Below are 25,378 nucleotides of genomic sequence, written 5' to 3'. Positions count from 1 at the left end.
AACACTATCAACACTTTGACAGAAAATGTTTTCTCATCTCCGTTTTAAATTGGTGCCCCATTATTTTAAAATTATGACCCCTAGTTCAAAGTTCATTCACAAGAGGAAACATTCTTTCAATATCCATCCAGTAAAGTCCCCTCAAGATCTTATAAATTTCACTTCAGTCACCACCTGACTCTGCTAAGCTCCAGAAGATTTAGTCCTAGCCTGTTTTTCTTGTCCTCGTAAACCAATCCATTCGTTCTACGTATTAGACTAGTCAACCTTTTCTGACTGCTTCCAATACATGAACTGTCTGAAGATACAGTGACCAGTACTGTACACAGTAAGTCAGCAGATCGTGCAAACGCAGGCATTCTTTGCCATGAATACTGATTCATTTCCAGCCAATTAATTACCTGTGAATTACTTAACATGCACAAATTACATGCTGGTGTCTGCCAGAGAAATTAGTGAAGAGACGCAAGGATATGCTGTTCGGAAAAGTGAATGTTTTAAGGAAATGGTAGCCGAGTGTATGATGATGTACTCAGCATCAAACTAAATGCGGATCAAGGCTGTCTGCTAAGGGAAAGAGCCACTATTCCACAAAGTTTTAGAGTGAGATTGTTAGATGAATTTCATGAAGAGCACAAATTCATAGTCTATATGAAAGCAGTAGAAAGAAGTTTTTCTTTGGTATCAATCATAGAGTAAATAAAATTGTGAAAAGTTATGGAGTATGTCCAAGAATGAGAAATAATCCACCCAAGGTTCATTCATTCCACAATCAAACCCAAGAAAACCATGGGAATGAACACATATGGAACTTTTTAAAATGGAAGAGAAAGAACACTTTGTTTGGTTTGATAGCTTTAGTGAGTGGATATAAATGCCCAATACAAGTGCCAAAATTATTGAGGTTTTGAGAAGTTGGTTTCCAATTTATGGGTTGTCAACAATGTTGATGTCATATAATAATCCACAGTTTATGACAAAATAGTTTGAAATATATCTCTAAGAATGCAGTCAAGAATGGAGTCAGCATTTTCCAGAATTACCATGCAGGCAGCATTGCAGAAAGAACTATACTGGTTTTGAAGAGATCTTTGAAGAAATTTTTTTTAGGTTACAAACAAGAGAATAATTTCTAAGGTTCTTTACAGGATAAGCGAGATGATTTTCAATTCTGGAACAGGTTATTAACCTTGTGAATTAATGTTTAAACATATTCCTGAGACACAGCTTGAGCCTGAGGTGAATAACGAAGTAAGAGAAAAGTGAAAATGAATCATGATACACTGGTCATGTGATTTGTAGAGCTCAGTGCTGACCAGAGGTCATGGTTAAAACAAAAAAATCACTGGAGTTAAAAAGAGGATTTTTTAAGAAATATGTTCATGAGATCTGGCTGTCTCTGGGTAAGACAGCATTTATTGCCCATCCCTGAGTACCCTCAAGAAGGTGGAGGCAGGCTGCCATCTTGAACCACTGCACTGGGCCACCCATAATGCTGCGAAGAGGGAATTTCCAGTACTTGTTCAAGCAATAGTTATGGAATTAGTTAATGGAATACTTCTAAATTGGGATAATATGTGGCTTGGAGGGGAACATGCAGGTCTTGGCCAGCGTTCCCATTTGTCTACTGCCCTTGTCCTGTTAGATGCTACTGGCTATGCATTTGGAAGGAGCTGTCTAAGGAGCCTGTGAAATTCAGCAGGACATTTATTAGATGATACACACACTGCTGCCACTATGCCTCAGTGGTGAAGTGAGTGAATGCTGAAGGTGATGAATGAGGTGCTAATCAAGTGAGCTGCATTGTATTGGATAGTTTAAAATTTCTTGAGTAATGTTGAAGCTACATTCATCCAGGCAAATAGATAGTTTTGCATCACACTCTTGATTTGTGCTTAGGTAGATTGTAGAAAGATATTTGGGAGACAGGACGTGAGTTACTCACTGAAGAATTCTTCATCTCTGACCTGCTATTGTAGCCACGGAATTTAAATGACTGGACCAACCCAGTTTCTGCTCAATAATAACCCCCAGGATATTTATAGTAATAGTAATGCAATTGACTGACAAATGGTGATGGTTACATTCTCTCATTGGAGATGACCCATGCCTCACAAAGTTCGAAATGAAGCTAAAACATTACCATAAAATTCACCAGTTAAGTGAGTCATGTTTTAGGTTAAGATACATCATGGTGCAAGTTCCAACCATTAAGTGGAGTTTGTAGTCTCCCACAGTTTCTCCTGCAGATGCTGGCAAACCTGCTGAGTTTCTCCAGCATTTTTATTTCACGAAGAAATGGTGTTTTTACTTAATTACTACTTATCAATTTTATTTTGATAAGCACATTTCTGATGTTAAGTAAAAACATTTTTGTTTACTACGGGAGTGAGAAATGTTTTAATGATTGCGCAAACAAATAAGCAATCCAAATTGTTAAATTTTCGGGAACGTTGCTGTAGGTTTAGTGTTGTATATTCTGAGAAATTATCTATAAGCACCATTTTACATATTAATATGCATGTTTTTAAGTAGGGAGGGTGTGTACTTACAGGCATATTTTAACAGTCAAATGTTCTGTTATTCTATCCTCTCTTCGGCAAATAAATTTAGATCAATTATGGGTGCCTGCTGTGAGTCCACATGTTAATCTTTCTTCGTGAAATACACAACAAAGCCCTAAGAGAGGCTACAGAAAAAGGTTTACAGGGAGTGTTTTCAGGGATTGAGAGACTCAAGTCACAATTACAGTTATACATTAGAGAAGTCAAGGTGCTTCACCTTCAAGAAGAAAAGATTTGTAGGAAATTGAATAGGGATTCTCAAAATCATGAGATAATTACAGAGAGAGAATTTTTTCCCCATTGGCAGACGGATCAAACAGCAGAGACCATTGTTTTAAGATGAATAAACAAATTAAGCCACTGCAACACTCGGAAAAGTGTTTTCCTTGACAGAGAACAATGAAAAACTGGTGGGAACAGAATCAGTTAGGGTAGGCTCCTGAAAAGAGGTGATTTGCTGAGCTAAAGGAAAAAGGTCAGGGAATGGGCTGAGCAAAGTTGTTGTTGGAGCTCACGTAGACAGGAAACTGAATGGCCTCCCTCAATGTTGGAATAATTCTATGGGTGGAATGGTGTTAAGGCATCAGAGACCTCACTTGCTGCTGCAGATCTGGTGAGAGACATTGGCTGCCTCTTTAAGGAAGGTTCTGAAGACTGAAAAGGCAGTGATGAGGTCACCAGTGGGCCTTTCTGTAGATTAAAGGCCCCAGAATTCATCGTCTTGCCTACTCCAAGCTCCCAACCAATCAGAAGCTGGCAACTGTTGTGCTCAGCAATGCGATAGTACCATGGTTGCTGCAGGAAGAACCACCACCTGTGTCCCAGAGCAGCTAGGCCACAGTTATGAAATGCTGGGGGAGAAGGGAGCAGAAAGTTTAAGAGCAAGGACAGACTCTTACTGGCCCACCTTGCATTCCCAGTGTCCAGTCTCTTGATCAAGCTTTAAGTATCTTTGACTAAGAGATCCTTCCCCCAACAACAGAAGGTGACAATCTGCTGCTCAATTTCAGCTACTGTGCATGCCAAATGGCTACAAGGACATCTCTGTCCATAACTGAGCTAATACCAATTGAGGTTGGATGAGAACCGTAAGTACATAGTTTAGGGCCACAGACAGTGGTGGGATAGGTACATCAATGTGGGCCTTTCTGACAGAATCTCAGATTCAGGCAGGAATGTGCGGGGAACTTCAGGAATGCTTCCACCTTCCCTAATGAAAATGCAAGTCCTGCCTCCAAGCTTGCCACCAGACAGAACAGGAGATTCAGCCCTTTGATTCTGTTAAGTGACAGTGGTGAACAATCTCAGTTGGCTGGATGGTTGGTTTGTGATGCAGAGTGATGCCAACAACATAGGTTCAATTCTTGTGTGAGCTGAGGTTACCATGAAGGACTCTCTTTCTCTACCTATCCCTTGCCTGAGGTGTGATGACCCTCCGTTTAAAGCACCATCAGTCAGTCATCTTTTTCTAATGAGAGAGCAGCTGTATGGTCTGGGAAGACTATGGCGACACAACACCAACCATGATCTGGCAAGACTATGGTGACTTTTGTATCAAATGATACAATTTGTCTTTTAAAGAGCAGCTACCATCAATGCTCTTCTAAATATAAACATTACAGAGATTAGCTCACCTTTGGTTTTGTTGAGTTTAGAAACATTTGAATAAGGACTGACTGGGACAACTAGCCAGTTGACTCATTGATACTGACAGTGTGAGGAAGCTGAATTAAAATGATGGCAACTTTGCTGCAGCAGTGCATCTCATGGAATATCCCATTTGTTAGATATTTCCCCATATCTTTCAGTTTATGTGCATAGCTTGTCAGTAGTTTGAGCTGAGAATGGTGTGCTGAAAGCAACAGGGCATCTGGGATTTCATTGAATGATGGTGCCACCACTCTCTCTCTCTTAAAATTGACATTTATGGATTGAGAAAGAAAAAGAAAAGTGCTGAGCAGGAAACGGGATGGACGGGAGTTAAATCAAGTAAAGAGTAATAAAGACAGATAAAGAAAGATTGGGTTTGAATTAAGACAGCGAACATAAGGAAAAGGAAAAATAAGATTTATAAACTGAAATTGATCAAAGTCTCCAAAAGCTAATGCTCTTTTTCTGAGGTTTTATAATTTCAGTTGTTCCATTTTTGAACTGATGAGGTTGATTGCAGGAACAGATTTTCTTTTTTTTAAAATGCTGTTCAGTACAAGATCCCAAAGTTGCTGTGGGGAGTTTAATTGGCAATTAACATGTATGTATAGCAATTTCCTAAATTCAAACTAGATTGTTAGCAAGTTCCTGATTTTGCAAACCTAACAGCCAAACCATTGGCCAGCAGCTTAAGATGATTCATAATTCATGGCAACTCACTTCCTTGCCACTAGTTTCAGCTGATTTATGCATTAGTAATAACGCACACATTAAACTCAATATTTTGACATCAAGTATTGGCTAGCATCACATTGTTTTTGGGAATTGGCTATGCACAGATTGGATACTGTGCACAAACTCCTATGTTAACCAGTCGGTGGTTACCATGCTGTGGTACCAGCTGGTCCCTTTGGCCCCTCCTCCTGGTTTTGTCACTGATATCCAGAGAATGTTGGTCAACTCCTTCTGGGACAAAAAGATGCACTGGGTCACTGTGAAGGTTCTGCGTCTCCCTATTGAGGAGGGGGTGGGGGGTCAGTCGCTGGTGTGCGTTCGCACCCAGGTGGTGACTTTCCATCTTTAGGCCTTGCAGCGATACCTTTACGTTGAGCCTCCTCCTAGGTGGTGCACCCTGGCGACATATATTTTCCGCCAGGTGCGTAACCTCAACTACGACATGCAGCTCCTGTTCATCGACCATGACAGTTCGGAGGTCGCCCTCAGGACGCTGCCTGTCTTTTACCAGGACCTGATCACTGTCTGGAACATGGTCGCAACACGTTGCGCCTACTCTCCGGCCGGAGTAGAGGCTGTCTTCAGGGAGCCGTTGCTCAGGAATCTGCACCTCCTACTCATGGGTTCGAGTGGCTGTCGGAGGGGAGGGCCGTGGCGGCAAGAGTGACCAGGGTTGGGGACGTGCTGGGTGGTGGGGGCCTGGGCTGGACGCTGCCGCAGGATATAGCGAGCAGGGCAGCGGTAGACGTCCAGTTCGTGACCACTGCCATTTGATGCCTTAAAACAGCAGTGCTCAGACCCAACATAGTGCACCAGTTGGAGGACGCTCAGGTATACGGGGGAATCCCGTCTGCCCTTACGGAATTTCACATTGGCCCCATGGTCCCATACTTCCCCCAGGAACCTGTGTTCCACAACCTGAGCCACCTCCGGAATTTTAGTTTTGTACCTTTTAAGGACATAAAATGGCAGGCCCTGTGTTGACTGCTGCTGCACACCTCTTCTCCCTCATCCACCGTCCGGACACGCCTTGGCGTGCCCATTTGCCACCGGGCGGTGGGGATCCCCAGTGGAGGGCTCTCTACGCGGGAGTCCTCCCTCTTTCTCTCGGGGATCTGGGGTGGAGGGCGCTGCACGCAGCGGTCCCCTGCAACCGCAGATTGCAGTGGTTCACGGACTCTCAGCCCAACTGCTTGTTCTGTGGCGCTGTGGAGTCCGTGGACCATGTGTATATTGGGTGTGGGCGTTTGCACTCCCTTTTTGATTTTCTAAAGAACCTTCTTCTCTGTTTTTGGTTGCACTTCAGCCCCATGCTCCTGATCTTCAGGCACCCAGTATGGAGGCGGGGGAGGGCAAGTCTGAGGACCTCCTCATGGCTCTGCTCCTGGGCCTGGCCAAACTGGCCATAAACAGGTCCAGGCTGTGGGCCGGGGAGGGGGTTGTTGGGGCCGATTGCCTACCCCACTTCCGCGGTTATATTAGAGCACCGATGCCTCTGGAGAGGGAGCACGCGGTGTCCACCAATACTCTTGAGCTGCTCAAGGAGAGGTGGGCGCCGCAGGGAGTGGAGTGCATTATTTCCGCGTCCAATTCTATTTTGATCTAATCCTTTCCCTCCCCTTCACTGCTTTGATCACACAGCATTGACCTTTGATGTGAAGGGCACTGCTTGTCACTGGTCACTTGGGTGTTTCTTTTCTTCCTGGTGGTGAAAATTGAATAAAGATTCATGCACCTTGCATCTTTCACTGTCTTTCACACCTGCACACACAACATGGGTGCGGTGGAAAAATAAGCACTACCGTAGTTAGGCGGTAGTGTGGGGATAATATAACAAAAGAAAAAAGAACTCCTATGTTACAACAAAAGACTACACTTCAAAGGTGCTTCATTATTATAAAGTGACTTAGATCATCCTGAGGTTATATAAGGTGCTATATAAATGCATGTCTTTATTTCTCTCTTCACACTTGCTTGTCTGTGGTTGGGTAGTTTCTGCTGCACCCTGCACATAAAAACAAAATTGGTTTTCTGTCTTCCAATTTCCATTATTAACCATAGGGTCCCTTTCATTATGGTGGAATGAACGTGATCCACTTTACAAGTAATTCTGCATTTTCACATTAATACTGGCAATAACTCATTCATTGGTTTTCTCACATTATATAGATCAAAGCAGACATATGTCTAAGAAGTATATGAGAAAAGTGATTACACTCTGACGTTTGTTTCTAGCTATTGATTTAAGCAGTGAATGTTCCCTGCATTTCATTATGCTGCTCCACTTTGATTTTGTAATGTATCTTCCAGTACCCTTACAGATATGGCCAGGCATGTGATAAATTCTCCTTCAAAGCTAGCTTGGGAGCTGGTCATTTTATTGTGATGCTGCCTTGTCCCATTATGCTTAGGAATTTATAATGGCAGAAACTGTTTCATTGATGTGTTTCGTTATTGTATAGGTTAATCTGTTTGAATGTAATACTTTGTGAGAATAATCTGGTCATTTTAAGTGGGCAAAAGATCTGTTGCATCAATAAATCAACCTCATAACTCAGACACATTGCACTGCCCCACTAAATATACTCTGTTCAAAATTTGCAGGTCTTCCGTGGAAATGTCGACAACAACACTCCACATGCAAATTCTTTTAATCCACCTATAGAGGCCCAGTACATAAGACTGTATCCTCAAGTCTGCAGGAGACACTGTACATTGAGGATGGAGTTGCTTGGCTGTGAAATGTCAGGTAATCGTAAATTAACACTCTGTGATGTGAACTGTTGGAAATACCTACTTTAAAAGATTTGCTATGAAAATGATTAATTTTTTTGATTAAACTATGAATTATATATTAGCTTTCCAGGAATGAATTTGTTCCACTTCATGTAATTCCGATCAAAATTCTAGGATTTGCAACTGTGATTAGTCACTGGTTATGAATCCTAATCACACAGGCAGTCATTCACAGGTTCAAGCGAAGGTTTACGGAATCAAGACTGAAATTTGTTGGTCGACTGGCAAGGGACCACACAGATGAAAAGTTTGCATTATTATTACAGGGCAGAAGTTGGCTCACTATTAAACAAGTTTGAGGAGCCTTGCAGACTCAAATGTGCTTTCAGAAACCAATCATTATGGAAACAAGGTTGTTATTTCTTCATTTCAAATCAGACACATTTCTCAATAGCGTGAGAAGGTGCAATATGAATGCAAGTCTCTCTTGTTCTTTCAATATTGTTGCTATCTTGGTTGATTTATTTTCCAGTTTTGTTTCACTTTCCACCTATCTTGGGGAATTGGGCAGCTTTTATACTCGATATGCTGTACCCCTTCCCTTCCACCAATTCTGCAAAGAAGGATTTCAATGACTAGATAACAGTCTAGCTGTCATTAAATATCTTCTTATTATATCCATTGCCTGATTGTATTGATTGACTTTCAATATCTGTTTCTCTTTACTGTTGTTCGATTGAACATTCAATGAAGAAAATTAAATGTTATTCCTATCCTCATGCAGTGGTGTAAATGCAGTGTAAACCACAGCACTGAATACTAATTTACAGATTGCTCCAATTTTCTTCAAACTTATATCACAGAAATTCCTTTGGCCAACTATGCCATTGCTCACTCTGCGAAAGGTCTATCCAATTAACATCAACCAATCACATTTTCATCATTTCACCATTTCCCTACAGTACTTTTCTTCTTTGTGTATAAAGCTGATTTACTTCTGAAAGTTGATATAACTGCACTAAATCAATTTAGGATATTAGGCTTGGCGTGGATGAGTTGACTGAATGGTCTGTTTCCGTGCTGTATAACTCTATGACTCTAAGTGTGCTGTAACTTCGATCTTTATCTTCGCTTCTGACCTGCAATCCTGCATTGACTAACCAATTGTCTCCTCTCCAGCCTGCTCTCCCTTCCCGCTTGAATGATTATTCCCTTCTGATCTGTTCCTGATCGATGACTAGTCTACTGTCTGCCCCCTCCAAACCCGGCCCATTCTCCAACACTAACTGACCAATTGCTCCGGCTCTATCCAGCTCTCATACTGACTGACTTATTGTGTCTTATTCTATCTAGTGCTCTCTCACTAACTGACTGAATGCCCTTCCTACTGACCAGTCCTTTCTCATTGACTTGATTGTCTTTCTCTGACTCATCCTTTCTCACAAGCTGACTAAATATTCCCTTTATCTTGCCGTCTCCCATACTCACCGACTGTGCCCATCTGACATGTTCTACCTCATTGACATATTATTCCCTTAGTGTCCTATTGTTCTGCAGGTGGACCCATTGTCCCGTCCCTAATGAATTCCTTGCCACTGACTGACCTTCTCTGCATGCTGAATTTTCCAGATGATAAATTACTACATGCACACAAATGAACATGGTAAGCTGCAGCATCACTGTAATGGCAAACCTCACATCTCTGCTTCAACTAATTGCATAAATTGACCACCGCAGAGCAAAATTACAATTTCCTGCAAAATTTGGTTGGCGCACAGGGAGATGTAATGACTATTATCTCCCCCACCACCACCTCCCACCAATTCCCTATTCTGCCAAACACTCTATTTTGCTTCCTGCTATAATACAATCCGTAGAGGCCAACAGCATCTGGTGTCTTGCCAGCATCTTATTTTTCATCTTCTTTCAGCTGTTGACTAAACATGCAAGCTCTAAAAGATGTTCAGTACTTAAAAGATGTTCAGAAGTTAATCTGAGATAATCAACATCTCAGATTGTAATAATGTAGTTATTTTGTATAAGCCATTACAGCATGCAAAGGTGGAGACTCTAACTAGTGTGTTCTCTTTGTACCTTCCGGAGATGCTGAAATAAAGGGTGGATTCTTCTTCAAGCATCAGGGGTCGATTCAACTATCTAGTGAACCAGCAAGATACTGGCACTCCATCCTTTACGGAAGGCCTGCTGAACCATAAGCCATTCAAGCAGTGGCAAGGGCATGGACCAGCGCCCCAGGCACAGAGTTTCCTGCCAAGTGAGAGCTGTTCAGAGACTGACAGCTCCTGTACACAGCAATACATGAAGGAGACTGCTGCTGGAAGAGCACTCCTATATCACAGACAATCCAGTACTAAGCTAAGTGCAGTAGTTTGGTAGGGAGGAGGTGTTCTCGTAGGATAAGGTGCTTCAGGTGAGGGGAGTCAGGGAGGTTAGGTGCAGGAGCAAGGGTCTGCCTATTGCTCAATGGCCAGTTGCTCCAACACTGTGTTTATCAAGGGACCCGTCTCAGATAGTAGCAATTAGGAATGTCTGAGCTAGGTTAACCCTAGCAGAGGCAGGCTGAGAGCCTCAAGCAGTCATTAATTGGTCATTTTGGAGCCTTTATTCATAGTGTGGCATGAAGGACATGTCTGACTGCCCATGCCATAGTTCTGCCATAGCTGGAATTTGGTGGCATTTAGATACCATACCTAATGGACTGCTATATCTGCCTCAACTCTCATTACTATGGACAGAATTATATTCTGCCTCAAGTTTTCAATCTTATCCACTGTTTCACTGTTTTAGGACAAGTTGAACTTTGGCCTGTTGCCTGTGGAAGTATAATATTCTGCCATCCAGCAAACCAGACAGGTAGTCACGTAACTTGTAATGGTTTTTCAATGTCAATGTTTTGGTTATTTCCTTGGTTCTTTAAGCATAGCTGAAAGTAGAATTAAGTTATATCCCTTGAAGTGTTACTTTGGTTTTAGAATTACAGTATACACTGCCCTGTACTTCAGTGTGAGACTACTGCAGAAGTATTTTGATATGGTATTAGCTTGTTTGGACCAATTTTGAAATAAAAAAAGGTATTTGGAAAAGAATTGCACTTAAGACTTGTAAAATTAGGCATATGAATACAATTTTAAAGTATTGAGATGAAAAGTGATGAAAATGCTAATGAACTAAGCACTGAAGCTATTTCCCTATAGATTTATGAGAAGCAATTTGTTCTCTGCTCTCAGTAATTAGCAAGGACTTCACCAATTCTGTTTAGATGTCATTGATCTTAATTGTACAGTAGGGATTATTGGCCACTGGCTTGCTCTTCTGATTATGAACACAGATGGCAAAAAGTTCAACACAGGTTACAGACTCTGAAAGCTACGCTGGCAAATTTTTGCCAGTCTCTGAGATTAGAAAAAGAAACTACAATCTTAGTTCCTTCATTAATTTGTGATATTATGTAAATACAAGTAAGAATTGAAGTTAATGACTCTTGGTCTGTAATATTTTGCTATGTTTCCATGAAATGTAAACTAGTCTTCTTTCTGAATGGTCAGAGAAGCGCACAAAATCAAGATGGGGATAAATTTAACATCCCACAAAACAGACAGGCTATGATCAGGGTGTGGTGGGGCAAGCTGCTATTAAGTGAGTAACAATGTGAAAAACCTATGACAGCACCCCTTGAGCATGCTTACCTTTGGTTTCACCATGGCAGCTTTGAGGTTGGCTCGGTACCCTCCCTGAATAGATAGAGTTATTGTTAGAAAATTTAAACACAAGTCGGTTACTATGATTTAAGCAACCATCTTTTTTATCCATTTATTCTATCACCTTGCAATCTCTCCTTCTCATGATCTCTCCTGCCATAATGTCCATCAGTCATGAAATCTCATCCCCAAAATCCCTGCTAGTTAACCTAGACTTGTCCCTGACTCAAGGAATTTTCTCTTTGTCTCTGCAATTTCTTAATCATCCTGTCATTTTCAGATCCCATTCCCCCACCTCAATCTTTATGTCCCTCCTGGTTGCTGTTCTCTAAGCCTCCCTAGATTAACTTATGATCTCCAGTCACGGGGGCAGTCTACCGTAGTCTGCAACTGCTTACTGATGGATTTGAACTCAGCATTTCCAAGCTTCTAATATTACTTTGCATGACCAGATACAAGGCACCAACAGGATTATGAGCACCATGGAATAATTAACATCACTGAATCTAACAAACTATCTATAGCAGCCCCATATTTATAATATTGCTTCTGCAGGTGAAATCTCTAGTTGCATGTGCATTTGCACTCTTGCATCAAAGGGGAATTTAGAACCAAAGTCAGTGTGAATCAAGGTCAAGCTATGCTGTTCTAAATAGACATATATAGAGTAAGATTTCTGCAAAATCATTGCAATAAAATATGATATATGCATAGTTAACAGCACTTTGCAATGTTAAAATTGCCACATAATTGGTATTCCCAATGGAAATCTCTTTCACATTTTTGGGTAATTGCAGAGAGCAATTAATTGGATTGCCACATGAGTTTCTGAACTTGACTGAACATTTCTTGAATAAAACCTACTTTTCTGAGGACTTTCAGAGAAGTTTTGTTTGCTGAATTTGAATATAATTGAAAATAATAATAAAAATGTAATGGTTTAATAACTTGATGTATGGGTATATCCCAAACTGCCAGGAGTTACAAAGAAACTTTAGTGAGGTGTAAATTACGGAGGAAGACACAGAAAATTGTGTGTTGTCAAAATACAAAGTCGTCAATGGGATTGGGTTCAAGGACTTCCCACATGAGCCATGCCTTCCAGAATAGGAAAACTCTGAGACAAGGAAGCAGTAAATTTTCTTTGTGAGATCACACGCTACAAGTAGCCTTTCTTGTCCTGAAGATGTTCTCTTCAGATCCACCTTAGCCTGATGGGATGACTGCTCATCCTGACCTAACTATGCAGCCTGAACTCAATGGCAATATCTCATCCCATAATCAAATCACTGCAAGAGACCTTTCAGCTAATCATCTCTGTGTCAGCTCTCTATAAGAGGTACTCAGTTAGTACTACTGCCCATATTTTGGATCTGGAGTCACATAGAGGCTAGACTGGGCAAAGATGGCAGTTTCCTTCTCTAAAGAACATTAGTGGACCAGATAGATTTTTCCACCAATCAACAGTAGTTTCACAGTAATCATTAAACTCTTAAATCCCACATCAGCATTCATTCCTACATTCAGTGAACTAATAGAGAAAAAAAATTCTTACCACTTGTCAGCCCAAACCTGGATGTTATTCCAGTAATGTTGCATTTGGATATAGAATGCTTCAGGATCTGAGGGGTTGTGAATGGTGCTGAACATTGTGTAAGTATTGGCGAGCATCTCCGATTCTGATCTTATGATGGAGGGAAGATCATTGATGAAGCAGCTGAAGATGGTTGGCTGAGGACACTACTCTGAGGAACTCCTGCTGAGATGACTGACCTCCAACATCCACAACCATCTCCCTATGTGCCAGGTATGACTCCAATTAGTGGATGTTTTGCCCCCAGTTCCCATTGATTCTAATTTTGCCAGGGGTCCTTGATGCCGCACTCTGTCAAATACAACCTTGATGTCAAGGGCTGTCACTCTCACCTCATCTGTGGAATTTAGTAATTTTATCCGTGTTCGAACCGAAACTGTAATAAAGTCAGGAGGAAAATGATTCTTGCTGAAACCAAAGTGGGTATCAGTGAGCAGGCAGTACCTAACAAAATGCTGTTTGATAGCACTGTTGATGGTACTTTATGCAAGCTTATTGAGGATCATGAGAAGACAGATGGGATGGTACTTAGCTACATTGAATTTCACCTGCTTTTTGTGAACTTGCGTAGGACATACAGAGCAATTTTCTACATTGTCAGGTAAATGTCAGTGTTGTGGCTTTTGATTTTAATTGTTTTGTCATGAGTATTTTGTTACAAAATAGAGTGAAAAGTGTTGTATGGTGTTGCCATTCTCTGGCACCATTTTAAAACACGAAAAAATAAACCAAAGCATGGAATATAAAAGCAGAAAGAGGAAGAAATAAAGAATAGGTGTCCAACTTTACAATTCTTCTTGTTAAGTGCTCTGCCATGGGCCTGCTGGCCAGACACTAGCCCCCTTCACTGGCCGCCACTGGAATAAATGTTGCCCACTCTTCAGCACCATCTTGCCTCCATGATACCCTTTGTTACTGTGAGTCCTCAGTTGACCTCGTCACCGCAGGCGACACCAATTGCACTGGCGGCCGAAACCTGACCCTGCCGCCGCCATGACTCCACTTTGGGCCCATCTCACCAGTGCAGCTACAGCTGGTGCCACTGGATCCCAACCCAGACCTAAACTCACCTCCAGCACCACCTCCCTCATCTGCGCTGGACATGGATGCTGCTGGGAACCCAAACTCTTCTCTAATGCAGGGGTTCACTCGAGGCTATGTTAGGCCCACCCACAATCACTCCAGCCAAACTGCTGAACCAAGCAAACACCAAAATATACTAGAGAAACTAAAGAGCCATACTGGAGTTGAACCATCTGTTTCTCTTTCTCCCAAGTGCTGCCAGACCTGCTGAGTTTCTTCAGCATTTTGAATCTTCCTTTAATATTTCCAGTATTTTGCTTCTATTTTGGCTGTCCTGCTTGGCCAGGAGCACGGTAACCTCTGGAGTACAAGTTTATTGCTGGAATGTTGTCAGGACCCATATCCTTTCCAGTATCCAATGCTTCCAACAGTTTCTTAATATCAGATGGAGTGAACTGAATTGGCTGAAGACTATAATCTGTGATACTGGAGACCTCTGATGGAGGCCACCTTGAATCATCCACATAGCAATGCTAGCTGGATGTTGTTGTGCATGCTTCAGTCTTATCTTTTGCATGTGCTTGTGTCCCCTATCGTTGAGGATGGGAATGTTTGTAGACTCTCGTTCTACAATGTTCCAATGAGTTGTTTAAAGGTCCACCATCATTCAAGACTGGATGTGGCAGGACTGCAGGCTTAGATCTGATCCTTTGGTCATGGGATCACTTAGCTCTGTCTATCACTTACTCCTTATTCTGTTTAGAACATAGAACATAGAAGAATACAGCGCAATACAGGCCCTTTGGCCCTCGATGTTGCGCCGATCCAAGTCCACCTAACCTACACTAGCCCACTGTCCTCCATATGCCTATCCAATGCCCGCTTAAATGCCCATAAAGAGGGAGAGTCCACCACTGCTACTGACAGGGCATTCCATGAACTCTCAACTCGCTGAGTAAAGAACCTACCCCTAACATCTGTCCTATACCTACCACCCCTTAATTTAAAGCTATGCCCCCTCGTAATAGCTGACTCCATACGTGGAAAAAGGTTCTCACGGTCAACCCTATCTAAACCCCTAATCATCTTGTACACCTCTATCAAGTCACCCCTAAACCTTCTTTTCTCCAATGAAAACAACCCCAAGTGCCTCAGCTTTTCCTCATACGATCTTCCTACCATACCAGGCAACATCCTGGTAAACCTCCTCTGCACCCGTTCCAGTGCCTCCACATCCTTCCTATAGTATGGCGACCAAAACTGCACACAATACTCCAGATGCGGCCGCACCAGTGTCTTATACAACTGCAACATGAACTCAGGACTCCGGAACTCAATTCCTCTACCAATAAAAGCCAGTACGCCATATGCCTCCTTCACCGCACTATTTACCTGGGTGGCAACTTTCAAAGATCTGTGTACATGGACACCAAGATCCCTCTGCTCATCCACACTACCAAGTATCCGACCATTAGCCCAGTACCCCATCTTTTTGTTACTCTTACCAAAGTGAATCACCTCACACTTAGCTACATTGAACTCCATTTGCCACCTTTCTGCCCAGCTCTGCAGCTTATCTATATCCCGCTGTAACCTGCCACATCCTTCCTCACTGTCAACAACTCCTCCGACTTTTGTATCATCCGCAAACTTGCTCACCCAACCTTCTAACCCCTCCTCCAGGTCATTTATAAAAATGACAAACAGCAATGGTCCCAAAACAGATCCTTGCGGAACACCGCTAGTAACGGCACTCCCAGATGAACCTTTACCATCATCTACTACCCTCTGTCTTCTTACAGCCAGCCAATTCTTAATCCAAACCTCCAACTCACCCTCAATGCCATACCTCCAATGCCATGCCATGTTTGATAGCTTCACCAGGTTGACACCTCATTTTTAGGTATGCTCTTCCTGCACTCTTTATTTAACCAGAGTTTATCACATGGCTTGATGATAATGGTTGAGTCTGGGATATGGTCGGCCTTTAGGTTGGAGTATGATTCTGCTGCTGCTGATGGCCCACAGCACCTCATGGATGCCAGGTCTTGAGTTGCTAGGATCCATTTGAAGTCTATTGTCTTTTGTACTGTATTAGAGGTGTAATTCATGACAGGTATTCTCAAAGTGAAGATGGGACTTTGTCTCCAAAAGGACCATACGGTGATTACTCTGACCAACATTGCCATGGACAGATGCATCTGCAACAGGCAAATTAGTGAGGATGAGGACAAGTATGTTTTTACTTCTTGGTGATTCCCTCACCACCTGCTATGGACCTGGTCTAGCTGCAGTGGCCTTCAGGACCTGACTAGTTCAGTCAGTAATGCTGCTACCCAGCCACTCTTGTTGGTGGACATTGAGGTCATACCCTTGGATGGTGATGGTATTATTTGAGACATTTTCTATAAGGTAATATTATGTTAGACTATTGCTCAATGATTCTGTGAGACAGCTGTCCTCATTTTAACACTAGCCCGTAGTTGTTGGTAAAGAGGGCTTTGCAGGTTCGATTGGGCTGTGTTTGATGTTGTCGACCCCAGTGCCTTCTTCAATACCAGACAATCCATTCAGTTTTAATCTCTTTTAACATTTTACCAGTTGACACATTGAGTGGCTTGCTTCATATTTCATTAAGTGTCAATTACATTTCGTATGTAGGGTAGATCATGTCAGGATGACAGTTTCAATCAACATGGTCTTTATTAAACTTTTAATTCTAGATTGTTTTATTAAACTGAAAATCCACTGTTCAAAGCCAAGTCCTCAGAATATTACCATGGTCACAGGATTGAGTCCAGCAACAACATTGAGGTTATCACCTCTTCATGATTCTTTGGGAAATGAAGAGAAACATTTCTGCTTCTCCTCACTGTAAAAGACACCTATCTTTTCCCCAAAGCTGCACTTGCCTTGCAGAAAGCCATACATGTTATGTTTATTTTAGCCTATTTTTCTAATCAACCTGTTCAGAGACTTTATTACACACCTCTAGAGCGGGTGGGACTTGAACCCAGGCTTCCTGATCCAGGAGGGCTGAGATGCTGTCTGTCTCATTAACATGTTTAAAATGCCAGTAGCATGTTTAGAAAGCCTCATAGTAAGATATAGTACTGGAACCAATTTATACAACCTTTTATTATTACATAGAAATGCACTTCAAGCATGCACGTTCTAACCTGCTATCAGTTTCAATCTGTCAAATTATAGACAAGTGAAGTGAATCCTGAGCCCAGCAGTGGTATACAGAGAAATGCCATTGTTCCACCTTTGCAAAATCAGAGCAGTGATGCTTTCTGCTGCACTTTACAATTTTTCCTGATTATAACATCCAAACCCCTGCTTCACCCACCCATCCACCTATCCAATCCCATAAACTCACCATCTTAAAAATCATTCAAATGTTACTCATAAGTCAGATATTAGGTTACCTCATTTAATGCAATTGAAGTCACGGCCAGAGCTTCTCCTATTTCACTATCTATACCAACATGAGTTAAAAATCACACAACACCAGATTATAATCCAACAGGTTTAATTGGAAGCACTAACTTTCGAAGCGCTGCTCAAACCACCTGATGAAGGAACAGTGCTCCGAAAGCTAGTGTGCTTCCAATTAAACCTGTTGGACTATAACCTGGTGTTGTGTGATTTTTTAACTTTGTACACCCCAGTCCAACACCGGCATCTCCAAATCATGTACACCAACATGAGTGTGACAGTTTATACCTAATGTTTCATTTGTGTGCAGATTATTTTAGATGATGATAATCCCTTGCTCTGAAGGAGAGCACTAATCTATGTCAAGTGATGAGTGTCAATACCTTGACTGGTAGCAGGTAGCTAGATCAAATCTCAAATTTAGACTGAAGTATAAGACCTCAGCTGGGATGATAACATTGGTGATGCAGTGATTGGTTTCAGCCTCCTGAATCTGGGATCAGCATTTAAGCTGGATTCCCCTGTGATCATTAGTTAATATTAAGACTGGAAGTGTGCTCATGTGAATGCTGGATGAAGACATCTTGGGTATGGTTATACTTCCTCTAATGACTGAATAATCTGTGATCTCCACCCAGGCCCAAATATTAATTCAGTTTTATGAATTCTTGGATGACAAATGGCATCGTTAAAACAGTAAGAAGCTGGTACCTTTGCATTAGGAGGTTAGAACATTGGAAAAATAATGACAAAAAGAAGTAGCCAAATTATTTAACATGTTTTTGAAACAGAAAACATCACTATGATAACTTAAATTCAAGTTTAGCATTGCTGAATTTTTCTATGTATGAAAAGGTAATGTCTGAAATATTGTGCTGTATTTGTTTTATTTTAAATTTGTTCTATTCCTTTAGGCTGCTCAGAGCCTCTGGGGATGAAGTCAGGACACATCCAGGATTATCAGATTACGGCTTCCAACATCTTTCGGACCCTAAACATGGATATGTTTACGTGGGAACCTAGTAAAGCCCGTCTGGATAAACAAGGGAAGATTAATGCTTGGACATCAGGCCGCAGTGATCAGTCACAGTGGCTACAGGTATTCATTTAACTTTGAAACTGTGAATCTTTTATTACGTGTGCACTCGCTGTGTTTCTGCTGCCAGTTAATATATTCAAAGGAGGCCCTAGTTTAAAATAAATCCAACTGGAACCTGCTAATAAATTTCTTGCTCCTAGAGTTTAGAAAATGTAGTTTAATAAAAATCTGCAGCCAGATTTTGAAGTTCACAATTTGTTATCTCATGTAACACTCTATCTATTCTTTAAGTGGAAACCGTAATCCCATGACTGAATTGAATGCCCTTTATTTATTTATTTATTTATTTATGTACGCTCTTCGAATTCAAAACAGTTCTACGGTGAAATGCTGATTTATTCTTTTGGAGTGATGGCAAAAGTCAGTGAGCATTCCATTTTATCATTTTACATGGAATTTACAAGATCGAAGCAGTTCATTGTGCATTCATCTGGTTCATGGCTTGCTGTATAAAAAACAGAATTCTGCAGCTCTTTTATCCCTGAATCTTTCAAATTTAAATTTATAACATCCATGTCTTCTCAACCATTCAAAACCATCCAGTCCCTGAAATCCCTTCATAATTTAGAAACTGCTATCAAATTGCATCATGCTTTTCCCTGTTCTATGGAAAACAATACCAAATCTTCAAACCTTTTGTTATGTGATATCCTCATACCAAGCTATACCTCAGTGGACGTGCACCTAATGTTGCCTAATTCTTCAACATTCATCCATCACAGAGCCCAGAACTGTGAAGGGTACTCTAATTGTACTCTGAGTAAGGTTTAGGACAAATTTACCATTAATTTCAACTTCCATATTTGTACCTTTTGCCGCAAAAGCAATTCCATGACTTTTTTGTTGTCTTATCTGCCTGAGGTACTTCCTTTTATGTCTTGTGAACCTACAAGTTCCTGGGATTTTCAGCAATATGACCTCTCCCATCCAAAGGTAATTATTATTTTTGATTTACCAAACTACCTCACACCACACAAACCGGCATTGCATCATAGTCAGATCTGCAGTGGCCGACCGGACCTCTCAGTCACTGCTCACTTCAATTCCCCCAACGACTCCCTTTCCAACATGACCATCCTTGACCTCCTCCATTACCATAACAAACCACGCTTCTAGTGGAGGAACAACACCTTATTTTCTGCCTGGGCACCCTACAGCCCAGAGGACTCAACATTTGAGTTCTCCAGTTTCAAATACCCTCCCTCCCCATCCCCCGACTCCCTTCCCAGCCCCTCCCCATCCCTTCCACTGTTCCCTGCCCCAACCCAGATTCATTCCCCACCATTGACCACGAAAGTTGTACCCTGTACCTGTCTTCTCCTATGCCCACTTCACCACCCTGCCCCGCATCCCTCTTTATTTGCAGCTCCCACCACACCCACCCCCAGTCCTGAAGAAGGGTTACACCCAAAACATTGACTTCTCCACCTCCTAGGTTGCCTGACTTGCTGTGTTCTTTCAGCCTCCTGCCTCTTTGCACTTAATTGCATGTATCAGGTTTGTTTTGCCTTTTGTTGACCACCTGACTAGTATTTTTTGATTGTTGGACTTAATTATATGTTTTTTTGGATTTGTTTTTGGGTAAGCTCCTACTCCTTCTCACCCCACATTTAATCATTGAACTCAGTGAACAGAAGGCATCCTGGACCAAATCTGTCTAATATAGTAATGTCTGCTTCCGGCAAATGGGTACCTTCATCTCTCAGGAGAAAGTGAGGACTGCAGATGCTGGAGATCAGAGCTGAAAATGTGTTGCTGGAAAAGCGCAGCAGGTCAGGCAGCATCAAAGGAGCAGGAGAATCAACGTTTTGGGCATGAGCCCTTCTTCAGGATTCCTGCTCTCCTGCTCCTTGGATGCTGCCTGACCTGCTGCGCTTTTCCAGCAACACATTTTCAGCTCAACCTTCATCTCTCACTCTGTTTCAAATTTCTAACTAGTTTTTCATTCAACTTGCTAATTTTCCTAAAATTGCATATCCCATAATCTTCAACAATAGTGCCCTGCCTGATATTTTATCATAGTCTAGGGGCAATTCCCCAACTGCCATATCTATAATTTCCTCAAAAGCATTTACAGGGTTTGTGAAGTACAATATTCCTTCCTTTTTAAAATCCATGTTGTTGTTTACTAATTAATTATTTCTTCCTTTAGAATGTAATTAGTCTTTCCAAAATGTTCAGTCCCCCAAAATAGCCAAACTGAGCTGTGTATTTATTGTGTTGTGTGAAAACTGGTAGCAGATTTGACAAGAACTCCGAAATAATGGTTATTGTTTAAGCACTCCCAACTGGCAGGTAATTGGTGAGGTTGGGTTGGTTACTCAACAATTTAATTCTCCAATACAACATAGAACGTAGAACATAGAACATTACAGCGCAGTACAGGCCCTTCAGGCCTCGATGTTGCGCCGCCCTGTCAAACTAATCTGCCCATCCCACCTACATTATTCCATGTACGTCCATTTGCCTGTCCAATGACGACTTAAATGCACTTAAACTTGGCGAATCTACTACCGATGCAGGCAAAGCATTCCACAACCTTACTACTCTCTGAGTAAAGAAACTACCTCTGACATCTGTCTTATACATATCTCCCCTCACTTTAAAGTTGTGTCCCCTCGTGTTTGCCGTTCCCATACTTGGAAAAAGGCTCTCCCTGTCCACCCTATCTAACCCTCTGATTATCTTGTATGTCTCTATTAAGTCACCTCTCAACCTTCTTCTCTTTAACGAGAACAGCCTCAAGGCCCTCAGCCTTTCCTCATAAGACATTCCTTCCATACCAAGCAACATCCTAGTAAATCTCCTCTGCACCCTTTCCACATCCTCCTTATAATGCGGTGACCAGAACTGTACTCAATACTCCAAGTGTGGCCATACTAGAGCTTTGTACAGCTGTAGCATCACCTCCTGGTTCCAGAACTCAATCCCTCTATTAATAAAGGCCAAAACACTGGATGCCTTCTTAACAACCCTGTCAATCTAGATAGCAACTTTCAGGGATCTGTGCACATGGACACCGAGATCTCTCTGCTCATCTGCACTGTCAAGAATCCTACCATTAGCCCAGTACTTTGCATTCCGATTACTCCGGCCAAAGTGTATCACCTCACACTTGTCCACATTAAACTCCATTTGCCACCTCTCAGCCCCGCTCTGCATCATCTCTATGTCTCTCTGCAACCTTCGTCACTGTTCACAACTCCACCGACCTTAGTGTCGTCTGCAAATTTACTGACCCACCCTTCCACGCCCTCATCCAGGTCATTTATAAAAATGACGAACAGCAGTGGACCCAACACCGACCCTTGCGGTACGCTGCTAGTAACTGGACACCACGATGAATATGTTCCATCAACTACAACCCTCTGTTTTCTTTCAGCAAGCCAATTACTGATCCAATGTCCTTGTATTATTGTCTGAGTCATGTTCTAATATTTGATAGTACACTTCAGAATATCATTTGCTGATTGCAGTTTCTATATGCCTGGATGCATTGACACCCAAACTTGCAATGCTTTTAATCCCATTGCCAGGAATTTAATAATTAATAATGATGCTTACACACACAAAGCACATTTTTATAGAAAAGTATAAAAGTAAGATAGCACAGGCAAGACCCAGCAGAATGAACATTTTATATTTGGGTAAAAGCCTATTAAAAATATCTGTTTTAATCAGTACCCAAGGCAATTCTTTGTCACATATTACTGAAATAAACAGCTGGGAGACTTCAGTGGGCATAAAGAGCAATGTTGGAAGTAGTTTTATTGGCTAAGAATGGGGAGAAATATAATTGTTGACTCAAATTATCAAGAACGCTGTATTTGTTTTTCAGGCCACATCTAAAACTTGACATAGATTCCAAACTGAAAAGACTAAAAGTAAAATAAATCCTGATTAAGACTACTGTGGATGGTCCTCTCACTCAAGAGACAACTAAAATAGCATCAAGTAGTGGAAATTGAAAAAGGCAAAATGTTAATTCCATGGATTTTCATGCACACCACACACCAGATGGACCTTCAAGGAGACAAGGAACCTCTGATGGTCCAGCACACCAGAATCATAATCGCCCACATGGGTGCAGTTTGTAATAGCCCAGATCTGAGCAAATCTTGCCAGGGAGGCAAAGCATACAACCCTCCAGGTTTGACTAGCAGCATCAGTCTCATAGTGGTGCCCTCCCAAGTAAAGCATCTGTCATCTCGCTGGTGCAGTTATTTGCCTGACAATTCTATGGTTCCGCAGTTGTCAGCAGCTGAGCTTTTGGATGAACGAGTTGCAAAAACAGTTAAGAGTCATGGTCACCTTGACCTTTATGGGCACCTGCTCCTGATGGCTTTACATCATCTTCATGGGGATACAGAGGTCGGTGATCATTTGAGCCAACAGGGCTGCACTTGTCATCACTGCTGCTCTCAGAACTCCAGGAAAGTGACCCTTGGCCTGTAGATTCTGTGCAGAGGTTACTGCTGCCTTCTAGTTGCTGTCTTTTAACCTCTGTTGCGTTCAGATGCCTTTGGCTGTGCTGCCTGCAGCAATTGCAGTGGCAATTCTTGATATAATAGCCTCAGATCCTATTCAGTGATCCACCAATCTTTGCAAATTTGTGGACCCCAGGCAAAAGCATAAATGGCCCCAAGTCTCCTGGTGGAAGTGGTTCCAAGTTATCACACCCAAAGAAAATCAGGGCTATTTGCCTCGAGGACCTGCACTTGGCAGCACCAGTCATTGGTATTGCTGATCTGAGGATATCTGCTTTACACTGGAGATTTCATGTTGGCTTCAGTTCTCAATGACTTCCCATTCTACATCTTGCCCCTCTAAACTGTCAAAATGATGACACAGCATCTAACCGTTTCCCGTTTTACTATACTAAATATCGACAAAATATTTCCCTTTAGTCGAGCTTAAAGCTCAAGTTTAGTCTTTCTCAATGTCTCTTGCAGTCCTATGTGTGAAGTAACTAAGTGTAAGTTTGACAGTTAAATTTTGAAACATAGACCCTGAAAAAACTGCAATGAAACAAGAGGGAAAAAGATGTTCAAAACAAAGCTAACACAAGGGACATACGAACATGGATAATGTTAGGAAAAAATCTGTGATGCACATTTGAAACAGTCTTGCACAGGTACAGTTCCTAATGGCACAGAGTAGTTATTTTTTACCTGACATAACTATAGATAAAGTCAAAATGAACCTTGCAATGTTGATGTTCCAGAATTACAAGTTTTGTTCATTCTTAGGAAGGAAACAGCATCCCCACGGAAATGAAGACTTTTTCAAGTTTTGTCTCAACTCACTTGTGTCCTTTGAAGGCTGTATAGGATATCATATTCCCTGCTATTGTCCACACTCCCCCTATCTGTCCCTCACAAAATTTTCAGTAGGAAGTCCACCAGCAGTTGCCTGGCAGCCATTTACAGGTGAATTGTCTCAGGGCAGGATTTATGTCCTGATTTGGGAAGATGTCCAGCCTGAGAGTGTGGCCAACCATTCAGATTAGTCGGCAGCTCTTTTGTCCCAGTATTTGGAGGCTCAAGTGTTGGTCATTTCTGGGCCTCCCCAAAGCAAATGCAGTGGTATCAATAAGACTGACTGACTGACCTGGGTTGGGTTTGAGAGGCCCAGGGGATAGTTAAACATCTGGGGGATGTGTGTTTCCAATGAGCATCAGGAATGCTTCAAGGAGGGTACAATCCTTTTCCCAACAGCAAGCTGCCTAGTAAAAGTAAGGGGAGGTGATGACATAGCGATATTATCATTGGACTGTTGATCTGAAGACGTCGGCTCAAATCCCACTATGGCTGGTGGTGGAATTTGAATTCGATAAAAATTAAGAGTCTAATGATGACCTTGAACCTATTGTTGATTGTCAGGGGAAAAGTGTACCACGTGGTTCACTAATGTGCTCGTTTTATGGAAGCAAACAGTCATCAGTGGTGAAATAGGCTGAGACACGTAAGTAGACCATTACTTGACTGCTTATGGGCCTCAATAGACTCAAATTGAGCAAGCTGTTTTTCCTCCCCACAGTCCCCAAGTGGGAAACCAGTCTGGGCCAGGCAAGCAAGCCACACATTGCATTTTTACAAACTACTCCATTGTCAAGCATGTTGTCAGGGGAATGTAAAATTCAACATGTCGGCCTATGTTTTCTTGTGCATTTTTCAGACCTGCCTTAATTTCTGATGAAAAATAACAATGGTCCATTCCAGTGAGATTAGTAAACAAAATCAGTATTTTTAATTTGCCTGAAAGGCTGATCAATTTGGTAACAGTGAAACAACCGAGTGTATTCTTTGAAACCCAATATATGGCACAGTGGTTAGCACTGCTGCCTCACAGCGCCAGGGGTCCGGGTTCACTTCTAACATTGGGTGACTGTGTGGATTTTGCACATTTTCCCTGCATCTGCTTAGGTTTCCTTCAGGTGCTCCATTTTCCTCCCACAATCTAAAGATGTGCAGGTTAGGTGAATTGGCCATGCTAAATTGCCCATAGTGTTCAGGGATGTATAGGTCAGGTGCATGAGTCAGGGATAAATATAGGGGAATGGGTCTAGGTGGGATACTCTTTGGAGGGTTGGTATGGACCTATTGGGCCAAATGGCCTGTTTCCACACAGTAGGGATTCTAATTCTAATTCTGAACAAGGTGGTGTCTTTGATATTCCTGCCATGCTGAGTTGGTTATAGGGGTGTTTAATCAAGGGGCAGATGGGGATCCTCCTACTTCCCATCTCTATCCTGATTAAGTCTGCTGTGGATGGTCTTCTCACTCAACAGACAATAGACAATAGATGCAGGAGTAGG

At 42.0% G+C, this 25,378-nt stretch overlaps 1 protein-coding gene across 4 annotated transcripts in view; it reads left to right on the top strand.

Annotated features, from left to right (window-relative positions):
• edil3b (EGF-like repeats and discoidin I-like domains 3b) overlaps positions 1-25,378 on the top strand; it is a 206,760-nt gene that overhangs the window by 154,160 nt on the left and 27,222 nt on the right. For all 4 annotated transcript variants that reach the window (XM_072582789.1, XM_072582776.1, XM_072582780.1 and 1 more), the window contains 2 exons: positions 7,554-7,698; positions 18,377-18,561. In XM_072582789.1, the coding sequence (XP_072438890.1) occupies positions 7,554-7,698; positions 18,377-18,561 (330 nt within the window). The remainder of the gene's footprint in view (positions 1-7,553; positions 7,699-18,376; positions 18,562-25,378) is intronic.

The sequence above is a fragment of the Chiloscyllium punctatum genome, chromosome 2 (genome assembly GCF_047496795.1).
Source record: "Chiloscyllium punctatum isolate Juve2018m chromosome 2, sChiPun1.3, whole genome shotgun sequence".
NCBI classification, from domain to species: Eukaryota; Metazoa; Chordata; class Chondrichthyes; order Orectolobiformes; family Hemiscylliidae; genus Chiloscyllium; species Chiloscyllium punctatum.
The sequence above is the reverse complement of the archived record's forward strand: the minus strand, read 5'-3'. Positions and strand labels throughout refer to the sequence as shown.